The sequence below is a fragment of the Megachile rotundata genome, chromosome 14, assembly GCF_050947335.1.
Source record: "Megachile rotundata isolate GNS110a chromosome 14, iyMegRotu1, whole genome shotgun sequence".
NCBI lineage: Eukaryota > Metazoa > Arthropoda > Insecta > Hymenoptera > Megachilidae > Megachile > Megachile rotundata.
This window is the reverse complement of record NC_134996.1, coordinates 12,207,825-12,226,783: the sequence shown is the minus strand read 5'-3', so window position 1 is coordinate 12,226,783 and position 18,959 is coordinate 12,207,825. Positions and strand designations below refer to the sequence as shown.

Sequence of the window (18,959 nt, the reverse complement as noted above, 5' to 3'; positions counted from 1 at the left end):
AATTTTATTAAAACATGTGGTAGAATTAACAAATGGGTATTGAAGACTTTGGCTAACAAGTTTAAGTACAGAAGTTAAACGACGTGGAAAGCATGGATTGCGCGAGGAACGACGGGAGGAAATTACCACGCGTGGAGTTCCACGGAGAGGGAATTACTATGCGTGGAGTTACAGCGAGAGAGAATTATCACGCGTGGAATTCCACCGAGAGAGAATTATCACGCGTGGAGTTACAGCGAGAGGGAATTACCACGCGTGGAGTTCCACCGAGAGGGAACTATCACGCGTGGAGTTCCACCGAGAGGGAATTACCACGCGTGGAGTTCCACCGAGAGGAAATTATTACGCGTGGAATTCCACCGAGAGAGAATTATCACGCGTGGAGTTACAGCGAGAGGGAATTACCACGCGTGGAGTTCCACCGAGAGGGAATTACCACGCGTGGAGTTCCACCGAGAGGAAATTATCACGCGTGGAGTTCCACCGAGAGGGAATTACCACGCGTGGAGTTCCACCGAGATGGAATTACCACGCGTGGAGTTACAGCAAGAGGGAATTACCACGCGTGGAATTACACCACGAGGGAATTACCACGCGTGGAGTTACACCACGAGGGAATTACTACGCGTGGAGTTCCACCGAGAGGGAATTACCACGCGTGGAGTTACACCACGAGGGAATTACCACGCGTGGAGTTACACTATGAGGGAATTACTACGCGTGGAGTTACACCACGAGGGAATTACCACGCGTGGAATTACACCAAGAAGGAAGTACCGCGCGTGGAGTTACACCACGAGGGAATTACCACGCGTGGAGTTCCACCGAGAAGGAAGTACCGCGCGTGGAGTTACACCGACAGGAAATTACCACGCGTGGAGAAAGGACGATAGGTAAATCGCAATGCATTATATTGTGGTCACAAAGGGTAATCGTGCGTCAAAACAGTTTCTAACAAACGTATCGAGATTGTGGCTCCAGGAAGAGAGTGAAAACTCGTAACGCAATCTGTCGGATCTATCGTGCGTGACGATAGCCGACGATAGCGTGATCGATACGCGTGTGTCACTGTAACGAAGAAACCAACGTTCTCCGCGTTCCATTTTTGTCGTCCCCTTTCCCAACGTGGGTCCATTAGAGATCCAGGATTGACTAATGCGCGCTCGAGCGAGCACCGCTCGGTGACGCTTTTTGCCACATCGGCCCGCTTGAATAATTGTGTTTTGCAACGTCCGCGCCGGCCAAGTTCCGGGCATGAATCCAAAGAAGAATTAAGCAGAGGGAAACTTTTTAAGTGGACCTATAAAAGGAACAATACCGACGGACAGTGCGGTTCAGTTTTCGGAGTATTCCGCTTAGCAACGTTCCTTTTTCCTGATAGCGAACGGACGGTATGGCCTTTAAAGTGAGTGTACATCACGCGATTGACCATTCCTCATTTTTCTCGGTCCATGAGATAGGTGGTCGAGGAGTTTTGAAGCGACGCGATCGATCAACCGTTTCGTACCATTTAATTATCAGTCTGCGCGCTCGCTCTCTAACAGAATCGTCCCATCCCGGTCTATCGGGAATACCATCGATTCCCCGTGACATTGTTTAATCACTCCGTAAATTGGAAATTCTTTTCAAGATGGAAACGTTGCGTTCCTCGTAGTTCAAATTATTTTTTCCTCGAACAAAACCGATTGGAAATAATTTCACCTATTTCGATAAATATCCTAGTTCATTACATCGAAATTACAGCTGATCGTGTCTATCCTGTTGCTTTCGATTCTCTTCGACTCGAAAGTCAACGGCAATGGCCACGCGCATTCTTTCCAACATTTTCACGGGCCAGTGACGGGCGAAGGACAAGAGGTGTCGTGGAAGGACAAGCATGGACACCATGATCACGATTACGTCGCTCATCCTCACTACGAGTTCTCGTACGGCGTCGAGGATCACCATACCGGCGACTATCACGGCCAAAAGGAGCACAGAGACGGTAAGTCCCGCTTAAGTTTCGGAAGAGAATTAATCTCTGTTTCTGGGACAAAAGTCGAGTCACACTATCTCGCGCGTAAGATATGTAAGTACGAAGAGCAAGAATAACCCAGTTACGTCAGCGAAATCGCGATGCAAACGTCACGGGGAAAGAACTGACAAATGTATGGCAAGCAGGAGGAGAGAACTGATTGCGAGAATAAAAAGTGGCACGGTGATCTTTGTTCGCGGAGGATTTCGTAATATCGTGGCTGGAATACGGAATGAAACACCTCGAAGCATCGAGGAAGCTCGAGCTCGAGCCTTTTCGAATCTTTTTCCCTTGCGTCTTTTTAATTAGTTTACAGTAATTCGAGAAAGCTTCGCGTACCCTTTTGAAGTTAAGGGCGCGTCATGAATCCAACGGTTTCTTCTACGTAATCGGCCTAATTACAGCCAGACGGTGTTCTGCTTTAATGATACTCGCATTTCGAAAACTTCGAGGGCTCGCATGTAGTAATTAAATGAGTATCAAGATTTTCAAAGTCACGATATTAAAAAAAAAAGACTTCCCATTTGATGCAAACTAATGAGGAAACATGTGGTGATAAACGTTGCAACAAACAACAAATTCCAGAAACACGTATCCTCGATTTTTGTCCATAGTCTAAGTACACGAAGTTGCAAAAAAATAGATCAATATTTAGTGCAAAAATTATAAATTACAAAATATTGCAAATATTTCCCTCTCGGTGGAACTCCACGCGTGGTAATTCCCTCTCGCTGTAACTCCACGCGTGATAATTCTCTCTCGGTGGAACTCGACGCGTGGTAATTCCCTCGTGGTGTAACTCCACGCGTGGTAATTCCCTCTCGGTGGAATTCCACGCGTGGTAATTCCCTCTCGCTGTAACTCCACGCGTGATAATTCTCTCTTGGTGGAATTCCACGCGTGGTAATTCCCTCTCGCTGTAACTCCACGCATAGTAATTCCCTCGTGGCGTAACTCCACGCGTGATAATTCTCTCTCAGTGGAATTCCACGCGTGGTAATTCCCTCTCGGTGAGACTCCACGCGTGGTAATTCCCTCTCGGTGGAACTTCACGCGTTGTAATTCCCTCTCGGTGGAACTCCACGCGTGATAATTCCCTCTCTCTGTAACTCCACGCGTGATAATTCTCTCTCGGTGGAACTCCACGCGTGGTAATTCCCTCTCGCTGTAACTCCACGCGTAGTAGTTCCCTCGTGGCGTAACTCCACGCGTGATAATTCCCTCTCGGTGGAACTCCACGCATAGTAATTTAAACAAATAAAGTTTATCTAATTTTTTTACGCACGAAAATTCCCTATTTAAGAACCAACAATTTACAAAAAAAAGAATGCAATTATCTTCTTTAATTCCGGAGATATTCTCAAAAATTCGAGCCCCAACTTCGAGGGCTATTTTCACCCTTTCAGATGGCGGATAAAAATACGTGTCAAATATTTTCTTCAGAACTATCTTTCACATTTTCGATGTGTTTCCTTGTAAGATAAAAATTTGATGAAAGAATCTTACAATTAAACAGAGAAATGAATAAATCTTAGCGGTTCCAATGTGACGTCTCCTTTAAGATCGCTGGCGATGGTTAAATCAGACCCTCGAGAGTTAATAAGATCGTAACATTATACGAGGAGGAGTAATTACGTGATGATCTTGGTTTTCGGGGCGACACGTTGATTTAATAAGTGCTTGGTAAGTGGCGCGAGCTCACACGAAAATCACGCGTCTTCCATTTAGAGGGAAACAGATATTTCGAAACGTATTCGACCTCTATGTGGAACACTCGTGGCTTTAGTAATTATTCGCGGAGGGAAATTTGCTTTGGAAATAATTCGCGATACGGTGACGCTGCTGACGAGCCCCACCCCCTTTCACTTTACAATGTTAATCCTCTAACTAGCTGTGTTTCGACTATGAATGCTATTTACTATGCGCTAAACACTGTGCTCGCGTGTTTAAGCTGCGTCCTGTAGTTACGTACACTATCGCCCAAAAGTATTTGTTCGCCCACACTTTACAGGAGTGCCTTGAGATTATGAACTTATAAGCTCGTGTATATTCAGCTTCGTGACACGAAATCGCTACTTTTATTTATAGCATCATTGAAATGGAAATATCAATGGTTTTATGAAATACATGTTTGATGAGTTTTTGAACGATAACGAAACAAAGGCGTAAAGCGATCATCGTGTCAAAGATTAATCGACAGCTCAGGCAGGATTATCGGCCGATAGAGAAATATGTATCGTTAATGGTAATTTCGTTCGAATGTTTGCTCCATGGAACCTGGGAACAGGATTAAAATATTCATTTAGCCGCAGGGTAACCGCAATTTTCACTGCGAGGTACTCATTTCTGACTCGCGTTATCGATTGCTACGTCGAAGCGTTAGCAAGATCTTCTCGTTATCTGATCGGTGTTTACATAAATTTCAATTTCCCCTTTTTAAAAGGAACGAAATCTTCGGTTGTTTTTCCTCCGGGCAAACGGAAAATAATTTTTCCTTCGTTTCACCCGATATTAAATGAAGCAAACTACAGTTAATCGAACATAAAATCGTTTATTAGTTCTTCAGTGAGATGTTTCCTGTAAATATATCGGCGAGAATTCTGAAATTACCGGGAACTCCAAGTAATTAATATTCTTTGACCACTTTATTAGATGCCTTCTATTACTGCAATCTTCTAGAAACATAAAATTCCAAATTTAAAGAAACACTTGCAGTATAATTTATGAGCTCAGTCAGAACTACAACGAAAGTTTAAGTTTAAGACAAAAGTTTAAATGTTCTACTTTATGTTGAATGATCCTGAAACTTTAAATTGAAGCACATTAAAAATTGCTCACAGCTGAAGGGGTTAAAAGAACAAAAAATTAAATCGCGAACTTCTGAGGAAAGTAACTGTCAAAACGTTGCTACTTCCTTTCAGGTAAAGAAGTGGTGGGTGAATACACGGTGAAAGAACCCGGTGGCAACGTCAGGACGGTCAAGTATCACGCTGGAAAGCACGGATTCTTTGCTCACGTCCATAACAGCGACGGAAACGACCACAGCGGAGGACACCACCATTAAATGGAGTACAGTCTGCACCTGCCAAAGATCACTTATTGTTGTTATTGTTATGTACCGTTCTGTTGTATCTATTAAAACAATTATTTGAACAATCCTCGAAGTTACATTTTCCTATCGCAATCCGTACATTACGGTGCAAATTTAATTCGTTGTATAACGCATTGTAATAGGTCGGATATTATCCGTTCCAAATTACTTGCCCGCTTAGCGGCGAGAACATACTATCGCGGAGATTCGTAACCCGAATCGAAAACCGATGGGCGAGGGCCAACGAACAGTGGCGCGATTTCACGGCGACCGATGTTTTTAACGGGAGTGACGTTTACTGATTGACAGACCGATCGTCAGGGACGTATGCATCTCCCCTGTGATTACATATCCAGGCTTAGCAGAAACACAGCACCACGTCGCGATGGCTTCACGTGCAAATCGATCGAACGCTTTCGGGAATTAATGAGCCCCAGACTTGAGATACGATCGCTTTATCGCGCGATCGATACATGTCGATACCGAGTCTTAAGCTGACTTAATGATATTTGATAAGCGTTTTTAATACCTTCTCACAAATTTAGTACGTTTTATACATTTTTTAGTAGGAGAATACAACCGAGTCTTAGAGTGTCTCTCTGCGGCCATCTTGTTTCTTTACATCAGCGTCTCTGCATCTTCGAAAATTTGACTTTATTAAGTTTTTATGTAGTATTCATTAATAGACTTCATAACAGGGTGCTCAGTTGTCTTTAGACAGCAATAAATACTTAATAAAGTCGAATTTTCGAAGGTGCAGGAGTGACACTGATGTAAACAAGATGGCCGCCACGAGACACTCTCCTTAATATTTGATAAATTTCGTTTGATTTTAAATACGTTTTTACAAGAGTACCTTGTCATCGAGAAAGTATTAGTAAGTCATGTGTTCCAACTTAAACATCGAAGAATACAACCGAGTCTTAAGGAAAATGTCTCGCTGCAGCCATCTTGTTTGCTTGCATCTGCGACCGTCTTACTCCTCCGCCTTCGAAAATTCAACTTCATTAAGTATACAGTATTCACTGCTGTCTAAGTCTTTAATGATATTTGATAAGTTTCATTTGATTTTGGTTTTAAATATGTTTTTACAAGAGTACGTTGTCATCGAGAAAATAGTAATTTGTCGCGTGTCGCAGCAACGACTTAAGCGTCTAGAAACAAAAGCACCACGCGAGCTTTTAATCTCGGATAAAGTCGAAGAAAGGCCGGACGCTGTTTAAATACCGTTCATCAACTGCACGCGACGCTAAACGTGGCAAATCGATCCGCAGGATTGAATGAGACGCACTTAATTGCGTTTGCATACAATACCTTCTGACGACAATACGTCTCGTGCACGTGTACGTTCACGTTGTCATCAACGGCGCAATAATTCCGTTTTCGGAATACATTGTATCATCTTGTCATCTATACCATTATAACGGGACACGTGACAAAAGTGTTGCCTGAAGCAATCCCCGTCGTATTGATGTTCCTATCCGCCATTTTCGATGGATATCGATGGTTCGACGTTCCGCTGACAAAACGTAGAAACGTTATTAAATTTTCGACACACGCAGAATTACCGCAATTAATGGAAAATTCTTGTTTCACTTTTCTTTCAGCATTTATGCGCTAAAATAGTTCCGTGCTACGTCCACATTTTCATTCGACGTTTCCCGGGTATTTTTCACGGCTTTTCCGGGTGCTGCGTGCCGAGCTTCCGTACTTAACGCTTCCCGTGCGACGCGAACTAGATTACACGGCGAGAAAAGCCTCCAGAAGGAAGGAAGAACAATAATCCCAGAACAAAGCAATAAAAATGTTGTCGCGTGTTCCAGCGATCGTGCAGCTCCGAAAACATCGAGGTAATCTAGCACGATAAATAAAAATGGATAATAAAACGCCGTCATTAAATGAGAATTCCATTTCCGATGCAATTCCGGTTCGAACGTCAACCGTGCTGTTTCGATTTTCACGCATCACCGTTCCGTTATAATTTCATGACTTCGTCAAATTTTATTTGCCCGACGAACTTTTTGTCTGTTTATATATCTATAAAACTATTCGTCAAATATTCTCGTGTCGAATATAATACTCTGCCGTTTTATTCGAAACGCTTTTTCAGATTGAATTTTTAGAAAACTATTAAAAAAGAACTTAGTTGAAATCTATACGAACAAACATCACGGTAAACTTTTAATTAAAGTTTTTACCGATCGAGAACGCATCGTATTATACCGTGATTTCAATAAACCGTCGAGATTAATGGACAATTGTTATCGGTAATTAATAGTGTTCGGCCGTATTTGACGGCCCATTGAAATTAGTTACCATTGTTTCCCTGTCCTTTGTTTTATCGCTGCAGGATTTTCTTTGCCCGACAAGCAAAGTCATCGAAGAATCTTCCAGTAAGGCTTCCCGAACAGAAAGCCAATGAGATGGAAATCATGGGAAAAGCTAGTAGACTAAAATCTCATCGCGGTCTTACAAGCCATTAAAATTCGATATCAAACTAATTTCTTCTGCCTCGCGGTACAGTTCACATAATTGTCGACCCTTGTTCGAACTTTGTCAGGTAACCAATTCGAAAACTTTCCGACCTGCTAATTAAGACCTATTCTACTCGAACATTTTTCGTCTCGTTCCCTAAAATGATAAATCGCAACTTCTCCCACGAATTTCAATTCTTAACAAGTTTAACGAAGCTTCCGATAATCTCTGCGAATGTAAAGTCCCTTTATCGGTGATAATTAGCAACGGTGTGGACCCTTGTGGCTATTTTGAAATCCGGTTACACCGTGTTGCCGCAGCAAACCATGCATGTTTTCCAACGGAAGAAAGGAAAACACCGACTGTTTGCTCAACACGCCGTGTGCCTCCGGGCTCCCGAAGTTAAAGACCAAATACTCGATCTCGCTGTCATAAAGAAAATAACAGAGCCACCGGGAAATTTTGCACCATGTACTTCCGCATTCCCTCGATAACAATGTAACCGTTGAAACGTTATTTCCATGCGTCGACGAATACGATGAAGAGAACACGAATCAGTTCTCTGAGTTAGATTGAAGCTCGACATTTCCGGTAACCTTGCTTATCACGGTGCAGCGAGCGTATTCCACTCTTGACACATCCTCCTCATACAGGTCTTCTCAAAACACACATTATTATTTTACTTTTCACAGAATTATAATTTGACTCACTTTCTAATTCACTATAGAGATATCTTCATCGTGTCAGTACTTCATAAAAAAAAATGAAAAATCTATTTAAAAATTTCAGTGTCAAAAGGTTCTGACACTAGGATGAATAAGTAAGGTTAATAAAATGCAGTGAATATACAGTTGAGAGTTGGAGAAGTTGTATAAGAAGAGAGAGGGGATTAATTAGTGCCTATTTTGAGTGAGCCTGTATTTCACACTGGTTGCATCGAATCTTCGTTAAGGCCGGGTCGATGCAGTCACCTTTCCGTTGTTTCGTTGGACAATGGATAAAATTAAAGTCACAATATTCAGCCAGCCAGTTTTATTCAGCGACAGGTCGTTCTCATTTAAATTACGGGATAATTTGTAGGACGGTGCATTCTGTAGAACAGACATCTCGAAAATCGAAGCCTGTAACGGAATATGGTGACCCAACTGCCATACCGGTTGTAAAGGTCTCTTTGTTTAACAAGCATCTAGTTTTTCAAGCACTTTGGAGCGGCGCGCTAACAGAAGAAATGAAAATTGTTTATAAACGAATAAAACGCTTTATCGTCGTCGTTTCAGGCTTCAAGGGAGAACAGCGAGCCATGAAATTTATACGTACCGTAATTCCGCTTCATCTCCGGCGAACTTCCCTTCTAATTCTGTTTCTTCCATTTTTTTCACGTACACGATACGTTCCGCGAGAAAAAGTAGGAAAGAATTTGAGCGCGAAATAGCGTCGTAAAGTTGAAAGGCGAGTGCGCGCTCGTCAAATATCGCGCCGGCATCGAACGGTTTCAGGAAGCACGACTTCTCTTTCAGCTTCCGCTTTATGAAGTTTCCTGGAGATCCTCTTCCCTTTACCTCCGGCCGCGAGCGTGCAAAAGTTTCAGCCGAACATTCTCGGATGTTTTATTGTAAACGAAAACACAGGGGGTGGTAAAGTTTCAAAATAAAAATAATAAAGTGGTAGCTAGAGGAAAGACATAGCCGGCTGAGCAAAGGGCGACGATGTTATGGAAAAAGCTCCGAGGCTTGAAGCGCAGTAACACGGTTGACTGCTCTTGGTTTTTCGAGTTTTAACAAAGTAGAGTTTTGCTGGGCTAATTAACCGATAATCATAGAGAGGAAATGTTCGTTGCAAAAGGCCAGCAGTTCACAGAAGACAGAGAACATGGTTAATTTTGTTCAATTAGTTAACTTTAAAGTTATAGTTGAATTTCTCGGAACCGATTCGTTTTAATAATGAACGTGCATTAATAAGAACGCCGTGAACTTTCATTAAGTCACTGTTACGCGAAGAATGTTTAGCCATTTTGATCAAGCTCCATGTTTGGAAATAAACTTTTATCAAGTTCTGAATAGCAAGGCTGGAAAATACCGTCCCTCCTAATTGCCGGTTTGCTGTAAATAAATTATAGCGGAACAGACAGGAAATCAATTCGTGCAGAACGGAAGCTCATCGTCCGATTTCGTGCGTCAGCTTCAAACTGTAACTCCCTACTCGTAGCCGGCTGACGGTTCTCTTTCCAGTAAAACGTTTCGTCAGCGACGAGAAACGAAAACGCCGTGAACAGACGGAATCAAGCTTCGACGTAGTGATTGCAAACGCGACTGCACGCCGTGTGCACGGATCCTGTCGTGCAGCATTGCACCCAGTGTGCACCTCGGTTTTCGACTTATCGATCGGCCCCCGTTGGCGGGTTTAATTTTCTCCGGGCGTCACGCTTGTCCCGTCTTGGCGTGCACCGCTGTCCGAGCATCCCATAAATATGTTGCAGCCACGGCGAAGCACATTTTTTTTCCACGACTGACAAGCGTCCATTGATATTTCGTCGCCCCGAACGTTTTCGACCCTTTGCACTCTTCGTTATCAATTTTACTCGAATTAATTCGCAGTTTCAATAATTTGCATGGTACATGACATCTCACCTTTCAACCCTTTGCCCTACAGCACCCTGCTGTTCATACCCTGCTATCCACATTTTGCTGAATAGAAGCTGAATTCAATTACCCTCTCTTCGTGTCATAGCAGTAATTAGTTTCTGCATATCTGGGAAATTGTAGAATGAGTCGGTAATTGATGTACCTGAATTATATTATCGTAGCGATTTAAAAAGGTTATCGGCCCTCAAAATATAAAGCTTCCCAGGGAGGGAGAGCTCCACTCTGTAAAATTACACGTAAATCATAGGAGTCGTGCAGGCGAGGAACACCTATACGTTTAGGTTAGACGCTCATTCTTCTTCCTGAGCAATTACGTGTTCGTATTGATGCATTCTCGTGCATTGAAAAATTGGGGAACTTGTACACAGTATGTCGGAGAAGTAACGGAACTTTTTAAGTTCAAAGAAAGCGCGCCATCTATTAAAATAATATGTTGTCTGCACACAGTACCCCCCCTGCAAAACACAATTATTATTGGAATCGAGTAACGAAACTAATAGCGTAAGAAAATTACGTTCCTATAAAAGGAACGTTTTATGACACTGTTACACAAGTCCAAGCAGTTGTGACAAGGGTTTGAAGCGATTCTGCAAAACGATATAAAAAATTTATGTCAACGTTGTGTCAGTATGCGGTGTATTAATGTGAAAGGGACGTATTTTGAATAAAAAAATTAATTTTGACAAAATAACTAATTTTTTCTTTCCATTTAAAAAGTTCTGTTATCTTTCAATACTCTTATCCTTAATTGGAAAATTATATAAGTATAATAATGCGAGGGTAACGTAGGTAAGTTTGATTCGCAATGCATCAAGAGACAAGATGGAAAGGATTTCGTTGGATAAACGGAAAAGTTGTCTGTAAAATCCGTATCGGGGTTACGAAGGAACTGAGAAAGGACTAGAGAAAACTAATGGTAGGATCCAAGTTGGGTCGCAAAGATTAAACGAGCATCGAAAGGGAATCGGAAGTAGGACGAGGGTGGAAGTGTGGTCGCAAAGTGAAACAAATTGCCGCGAACGAGAGTCGACACAGTCATCGATGTTTCCCTAATTTTACCGTCAAAGAATTCTCCAAGTTCTTTTAACTTGATCTCCGATTCCCTTTAGGACTGGCTCGTATGATCTTGTCCCTACGGTACGCGGTGTTTCTTCTTCGAGGAAACCGCAATTTTCTGCTCGACGTGTTCAACCGGGCAAAAGAAAATACTGGAAACAAAACGTGCCGTGTGACGTGGTGTATCGAAATCTTGATGGCGAAACAGTTTAATTCTCGCTTTTCCGTTGCTGTTGCCGGAAGCCAGGAAAAGGCAATTAAAAGTTCCGAGTTGGCTACTGATGGACGAGCGAACGATGCGAACGTGTAAACGGAGAGTTAAAGTTTCTGAGCGGGAAAAGAGATGCTGGTTGTTTGTTAACGCGTTCGCCACGTACACGTATGTACCGTATTTTCCTTCTTCCAATTTCCACGTTTCATTTCTCCGAATTTTAAGCAATTACCCTTTGAACAATATTTTAAATGACAATTTATATAATCCTCCTGCACATGTTTTGATAATAACTTCGTTTTATTATTATCGTGAAAAATGTAAATAAGTTGAATGAAGTTGTATGCAAATTTATGTAAACACGTGAGGAGCATACTAATTAAAGTTACGTACTCGTGAACTAAGACCACTTGCGCGGCGTCGGTGATACCATTTAGCGCACCGAAAAACCGTGAAACATTAATAGCACCGCATAGACCGCAGCTGTTATTAGCTTAATTAGTATAATTGAGCAGCTTACGTTTGCGACTAAATTTATACGTGACCGTTTGGCATCGATCGGAATCAGAAAAATATAGTCCCCTGTGAATAAATTCAACAGGCGTCGCTTAGCATTTTGAAATCATTGTAACGCCCCGAAAGAATTTCCCGAATTCCCCTTATCGCCGGAAGCCAGGCCATCGTTTCGGATCATGGGGCTTGAATTTTATACTGACGGATCGTGAACGCGTTCGTTTAACTGTTACATTCAACGTTTCGTTTAACCTTTTCGATCCTGTAATTTTTCTTATTCCGCTACAGCGCTATTTGACACGTATTGTGTCCCTTCACGGTTAAAAAATAAACGAAATTTCCAATTCCATCGTACGAATAATTGATAGCGGATTGGAAATAGTTTGCGAACTACAGCACCTGGTCGAAATTGCTAAAAAATTTGTTCGACTGTTTTATTACGTTTCAAAAACTATCACAGATACAGGTAATTTCCAGCGCATACAGCTCGTTAATTATAATATCGGTAATGAAAATGTTCGATTCAAACAGCTTTATTCTTCGAAACTTTCAGACCGAAGTTTACCTGGCAGTTCTTCTCGTAACGTTGACAGATCGCTTCGTTCGAAATGAAGTTGCTAAAGCAAAAGCAAAGTGTCCATCCCCGATAACGATCGGATAATGCACTGTCGGTGGAACGAGAGAATCGAAGCTAGGGTCGGAAGTTCGAGATCTTAATCTACTTTTAATATCCTGCGTCTGAGAGGTCCCCGTGGCTCAATGATCACGGATCAACGCTGGCGAATGGAAAAGTTTGCTCATTCGACCGGCTAGCTGAAATACCGGTCGTTCATTTTCTCACGGAGATTGCGGCGGAAAAGAAAGGAAAACTGGTAGCACCGGAAAACCGACTACTAAGATGGTCCACTGAGGAACTGTCATCGGAACCCGGCATTTATCATTCTATGAAGAACGTCACATCACGCGCTGGATTATTTAAGTCATTAATATAAATTTTGCTTAATTTAAAAACTGTATTGCTCTATCAAATTACTGAATTTACTCTATCAAATCACGATCTACGATAATGGCGAAGTTATAATAGAAGTACGCTTTCGAGCTATATTTGATCGCCATTGTCCACGATCCAATAATATACCTTAATTTAGCAGCTGCAATCTGAATTACAATTATCTTGAAGATCGATATTTTATTACCATGAAAATCGTTCAATGCGGAACGCTATCGATCCTTGTGCATATACACAGTGCAACCGGGGTGCAATTAAAACGAAAAGCGAACGGTTGCATCCGATGATTCCATGATTAGAAGTACCTTCGACTAATGACACTAGTAATCTGTATCAGGTGTGTGATTAATTATTCAGCCTAATGAATATCGGGGTAAATAAGTAGTACAAATTCCATTTTACGATGCCTGAAAACAATCATTTTAGTTCATGGCGGAATAAATTTGACAATTAAATATTTCCCATGTTAAATACGTAGAAGCGTGCGCGTGCATGCTGGTGCTGTTAATATCGTTCGGGAGCAAACTTTATCGCGTTCATTAGCTTTTATAATTGTAGCGATTGTAGTCGTTTTACATCGAGTATGAATCGAATAACGTTGACTCTTTCTGTGAGCGAATGATGTTATAGAAATACGCGCGCGGGTTCGAAAACGATATAAAAGCGTTCCATACATTTCCTAAATAATTATTTAACTTGCAGAGCAAACATCAGCGCGAATTAATGTCGGAATCACGTTACAAATTGTTTAATAGAACACGCGAATAGAGACATAGTCTTCTGTGTTTCGATTGCATTCGAGAATAACTAAAGCGACCCGGTGTCTGCTTACCGGATCCCCTGTCAATTGAATTCAAGGAGCGTTTGACTAGCAATATGCATGCTCGATTCCTAGTTACGTGTAAGCTCTATTCGCTGCACGACAAGCGAAAACGAAACGCTGCAACCTCACAGGATCCCTTTCCTTCCAACCACGTTTCCACGAATCAAAACTATTATATACGAGATGCTGAATTTCGACCTTCTATGCAACTAATAGTATATTCAACATTTCGTGACGTGGTTTAATTGCATAAATTTAGGATAATGGGACAACATATTGATTACGTATATAACACAGTAGCAAAAGTTATTAAACATATGATGTTTCGATTGCAGTGGTCAGAGATAATTAATGTTATTTCGTTGGATTAAACGTGATATCGGTGACAAACATTAGTTAAATTTAGAAATTTAGGAAGGTAACTGTTAATGTGATAAGCTTGTCTCAGTTGATTAAATTTAATTTTAATGCGTTGGACTTATGTGAAACAATAGTATCGTACATACAGCATTAAATAAAAATTGTATAAAACAATAAGCTTATTAGGGAATTTATATTTAACGCAAGTGTAAAGCAACTGCCTTACTTCGGGATTTATCTTAACTTCTATAGTACGGTTTCATACCGTGTACTTACCTTAGAGTAACTTATATCTAATTGCAATGAGCACTTACCTTAGAGTAACTTATATCTAATTGTAATGAGTACTTACCTTAGAGTAACTTATATCTAATTGTAATGAGTACTTACCTCAGAGTAATTTATATTTAATTGCAATGAATACTTACCTTAGAGTAACTTATATCTAATTGCAATGAGTACTTACCTCGTAGTAACTTATATCTAATCGCACTGTATACTTACCTCAGAGTAACTTATATTTAATCGCACCGTGTATTTACCTTAAAGTAACTCATATCTAATTACATCTTATATAATAATTCTTATATAACTATAAATTATATATCTTATTATATTTAATTTCAGTGAATGAAATCCACTTACCATGAATTACACTCCATAACAAGACAAAAATATTAATCCTTACAGTTACAGCCACCATTTGCGTACTCGCTACGCACGGTACTATAATTACGTGTAGCGACCTGACCTATATACATTCCCCGGGCGTAATTGACTTGCGAGAAAACTCCTGTGACCCTCTGTTGCGCAACCTCTGCGCTAGACACGAAGCGTGCACCAGGCGCCACTTCGTAGAAAACGCCAAACATTGTTCAACGACAAATTATTCTTAAACGACACAAGCCCGCATAAATCCGCGCAAAGCACTATCGCTTTTGATCGTAAAAATGTTTGCGCGGTAATCCTTCCGTTACCTGTTTGTGGCTGAATGGATAAGTATAAATCGGCTTTTGCGCGACCTTCGATTCCTGGTGACAGAGAATTCCCTTGGCTCCCAATACCAACGTCTTACTCGATCAAATTTTATGGAATGGAAAGCTCGAGTATTTTCTCTGTCCTATAGACAAGCGGTCTCTCCTGGGGATCGATGGAACAATCTGTAATATATCGGAACCGAGAAACGGCAACGAAATGCAGGATTAAATGAAATTGATCAGCGGACCGCTCTCGTGTTTCGTTCTACGTCCACCTATTTTTCTCGTAAGAAAACACTGACCGATAAGTATTTGACCAGTGAAACCGACTTTCCCAATGTCTCTTAAGAGCTATACTCAATCAGACACTGCACCGAACAGTTCTGTGCAAATTTACACACTACATTTTCGAAATTTTTATTTTATGAAACTCTTCGGTTTAAAATTTATCGAGTTAAGTTTAAGTTCAGTTTAAAATTTCAAGTATGGTATAATAAGAAGGTTACACTAAAAAATTAAACGATAGAATTGCAAAATTAGTATCAACGTCTCAATGAACGCTAACAAGTCGTGATTTGGGGTGTATTTATTCGTAACCACGTCTTTGAAGAAATCGGCATCTCCAGAGACGCAGGAGATGTTCATTATCGGTATAGACGGAGGCGAGAAAAATCCGATGGTGGAGACGAGGCAGGTCGTGGCAGGTGTGGAAGTTTCGAATCCAGCGGGAGAGAAATTGCGTACACGGGTCTTGCATCAGAGCGTAATAAAGGCGATGAGCGCTCTTTCATCAGGGGCGAGGGAGAGGGGAAAAAAGTTTTGTTCCGTTTTGCCGTGGCGAACTTCCGCCGCGGCGCCAAGAAAATCCAGTTTGTCCCCGGATGAATATGCATGCCGAATAGAAACACGGCAAAGAGAGGAAATATAGATATCGTTCTTAATGCAACGCGCAAAGATATGTTCGTGGAAATACAGGAGAAAAAGGAGGGGAACCCCTCAGTTTCTCCTTTCGACATGAGAAATGTCGTTTTTATACAAAGGATGAAACACAAAGGAGCTGCGATTCGCTAGGAGCTACAATTTTAAATGAAATATTCGAACGGAATCGATCAGTTTGTTCGAATATAAAATCTGTAATATATTTAATTAATACTTAATGTGGAACAGTATGGACATTCTGCAGGAAATATGTTTGATCCCATCTGACTGTTTCAATGGTGATATTTTTCCACTCGCACGAGTTGCGAATCCACAGGGAAATTGTTCCTTTCCTTAAAAAATACATTCTGAAAATTTCGTAATGCAAATCTTTGGGAGGATATCGGTAGTTTGATCATTTAAAATATTTTGTTAGTTGCGGAGCTATGTGCACAGTATCGTGTTGAACGAAAAAGGGAATACAAGCTGGTGAACGATCGAGCAGGGTTGATCGAGAAGAAAAAATCGAGTTGACCGATTCGTTGGTTATTCCATTAACTCTGGTAGGTGAACGGTAACGAAGCGAGGTTCAGTTCAGGGTGCAATGTAAATTGCTGGTGAAACAAAAAAGAGAGAAAATTGAGCGACGAATAGTGGCGTTAGTCGAGGCGCGTATGGAATTTCCGGCGATGTCCTTTGAGCCTTCGGAACCAAGCAAAATGCACCCGTAACAGATGTATTCGAACTTCCTGCTTTTTTTCATCCATCTTCCTCTTTTTCTCCCTCTCCTCGTTCGATCAATCGATTGCGCCTTTCCCTTCATTTTTCAGCCACATCACTCTGTGCAATCAACGTTCGATGTTAGATCTAATACGTCGCGGTATTTGATTACGTTTTCGTTGATGTTGAAAAAGCTTTCTCCCGGACATTGAAAAGATTTCAAATTGCCAACGGAAGGAATAAGCTCGATGAATTCCGACGTATGAGATACGAATGATTTCCTTCGAACTCGCGCATGGCTCCATCGTCCCCAAAGGATTAATTTTTCAAAGTTGGATGGAACGATAAAGATCAGAAGTTGGCCAGAAAAAATTCATCGACCCACGTTTTCTATACCTTTCCCGCGAAGATTAATGCTCGCCCGAGGATTATTCAGGAACTGTTCCAAGAAAATACGTTGCACGGTTATTTCTGACTTCTTCGTTTTTACTCTCCATATTGTTGACACAAGAATCGATAACGGATTGATACCGCAAACAGCTCTTCGAGCTCTAATTTCCAGCAACAATACGTGTCCGTTCGTTCTCATTCAATTTCAACCTTGTAAACTTCGGACACGTAGTGAATTGATGCCAATTAGGCAGAGTAATGATCAATCGCATTAGAGGAATCAGCTCGAGGCGGTCGTATCGACTGAACGTTTATTTGATTTCAATTTCTTCAGAACTGAAAAAATATTTGTCTGGCAATCCAACGGGCAAACGTGGAAATCTAATATCGTAATTGTGATAGTAGAAATTGTGGACAACCCTCGAGAACTTCTATATTGTGGTATGGTTGTCGAATCACTAAATGAATGTACCTCTTGATTTTAGGTAGCTAAAACTGTTGTGTGATTATCGATAGCAAACTGAAAGTCATCGTCTGTAAACAACCTAATCGCAGTAAACTGTCTAACCTGTTCCGACACTCATCCTATTCATGTACCAGAATTTTCACTAATAGTGTTGAACTAGTGCTGAACTAACTAGTGTTGCATTAGCGTTGAACTAGGTAGTGTTGAACTAGCATTGAACTAGCTGGTGTTGAACTAGCGTTGAACTAACTAGTGTTGAACTAGCGTTGAACTAGCTAGTGTTGAACTAGCGTTGAACTAGCTAGTGTTAAACTAGCGTTGAACTAGCTAGTGTTGAACTAGCATTGAATTAGCTGGTGTTAAACTAGCATTGAACTAGCTGGTGTTGAACTAGCGCTGAACTAGCTGGTGTTAAAATAGCATTGAACTAGCTAGTGTTGAACTAGCATTGAACTAGCTACAGTTGAAGTAGCGTTGAACTAGCTAGTGTTAAACTAGCGTTAAACTAGCTAGTGTTGAGCTAGCGTTGAACTAGCTAGTGTTAAACTAGCGTTGAACTAACTAGTGTTGAACTAGCGTTGAACTAGCTGGTGTTAAACTAGCATTGAACTAGCTAGTGTTGAACTAGCGTTGAACTAGCTAGTGTTGAACTAGCATTGAACTAGCTGGTGTTAAACTAGCATTGAACTAGCTGGTGTTGAACTAGCGCTGAACTAGCTAGTGTTGAACTAGCTAGCGTTGAACTAGCTGGTGTTGCACTAGCGTTGAACTAACTAGTGTTGAACTAGCGTTGAACTAGCTAGTGTTGAACTAGCTAGCGTTGAACTAGCTAGTGTTGAACTGGCTAGTGTTGAACTGGCTAGCGTTGAACTAGCTAGTGTTGAACTAGCTAGCGTTGAATAGCTGGTGTCGAACCAGCGTTGAACTAGCGTTGAACTAACTAGCGTTGAACTAGCTAGTGTAGAACTAGCTTGCGTTGAACTAGCTAGTGTCGAACCAGCAAGTGCTGCACTAGTGTTGAACTAGCTAATATTGAACTAGCGTGGAACTAGCTAGTGTTGAACTAGTATTGAACTAGCTAGTATTGAACTAGCTAATATTGAACTGACTTCCCAAAACGAATAAACAACAAAACCACCTACAATGTCAGTTAAAAACCTTATCAACAAATGGCCCTCACGCATCCAGCAAATGAATCAATATTGTAGAAAATAACAATGAGAGACAATCAATAAAAGCAAAAGAGAACCATTCGTTTTCATTCATAGCCGCAGATATGTTGGTCGATTCGCCA

At 41.2% G+C, this 18,959-nt stretch overlaps 1 protein-coding gene across 1 annotated transcript; it reads left to right on the top strand.

Moving 5' to 3' along the window:
- The first annotated feature begins 1,316 nt into the window (after window positions 1–1,316).
- Window positions 1,317–5,170, top strand: LOC100875327 (cuticle protein 7-like). The gene is made up of 3 exons (XM_076539665.1): window positions 1,317–1,405; window positions 1,744–1,984; window positions 4,936–5,170. Exons 1-3 carry the CDS (start codon window positions 1,394–1,396, stop codon window positions 5,076–5,078), a joined length of 396 nt encoding a protein of 131 aa, XP_076395780.1. The 5' UTR covers window positions 1,317–1,393; the 3' UTR covers window positions 5,079–5,170.
- Window positions 5,171–18,959: the final 13,789 nt, after the last annotated feature.

Coding starts and splice junctions, on each gene's coding strand:
- LOC100875327 (XM_076539665.1), top strand. Junction 1,985..4,935: donor CCAAAAGGAGCACAGAGACG/GTAAGTCCCGCT, acceptor ACTTCCTTTCAG/GTAAAGAAGTGGTGGGTGAA.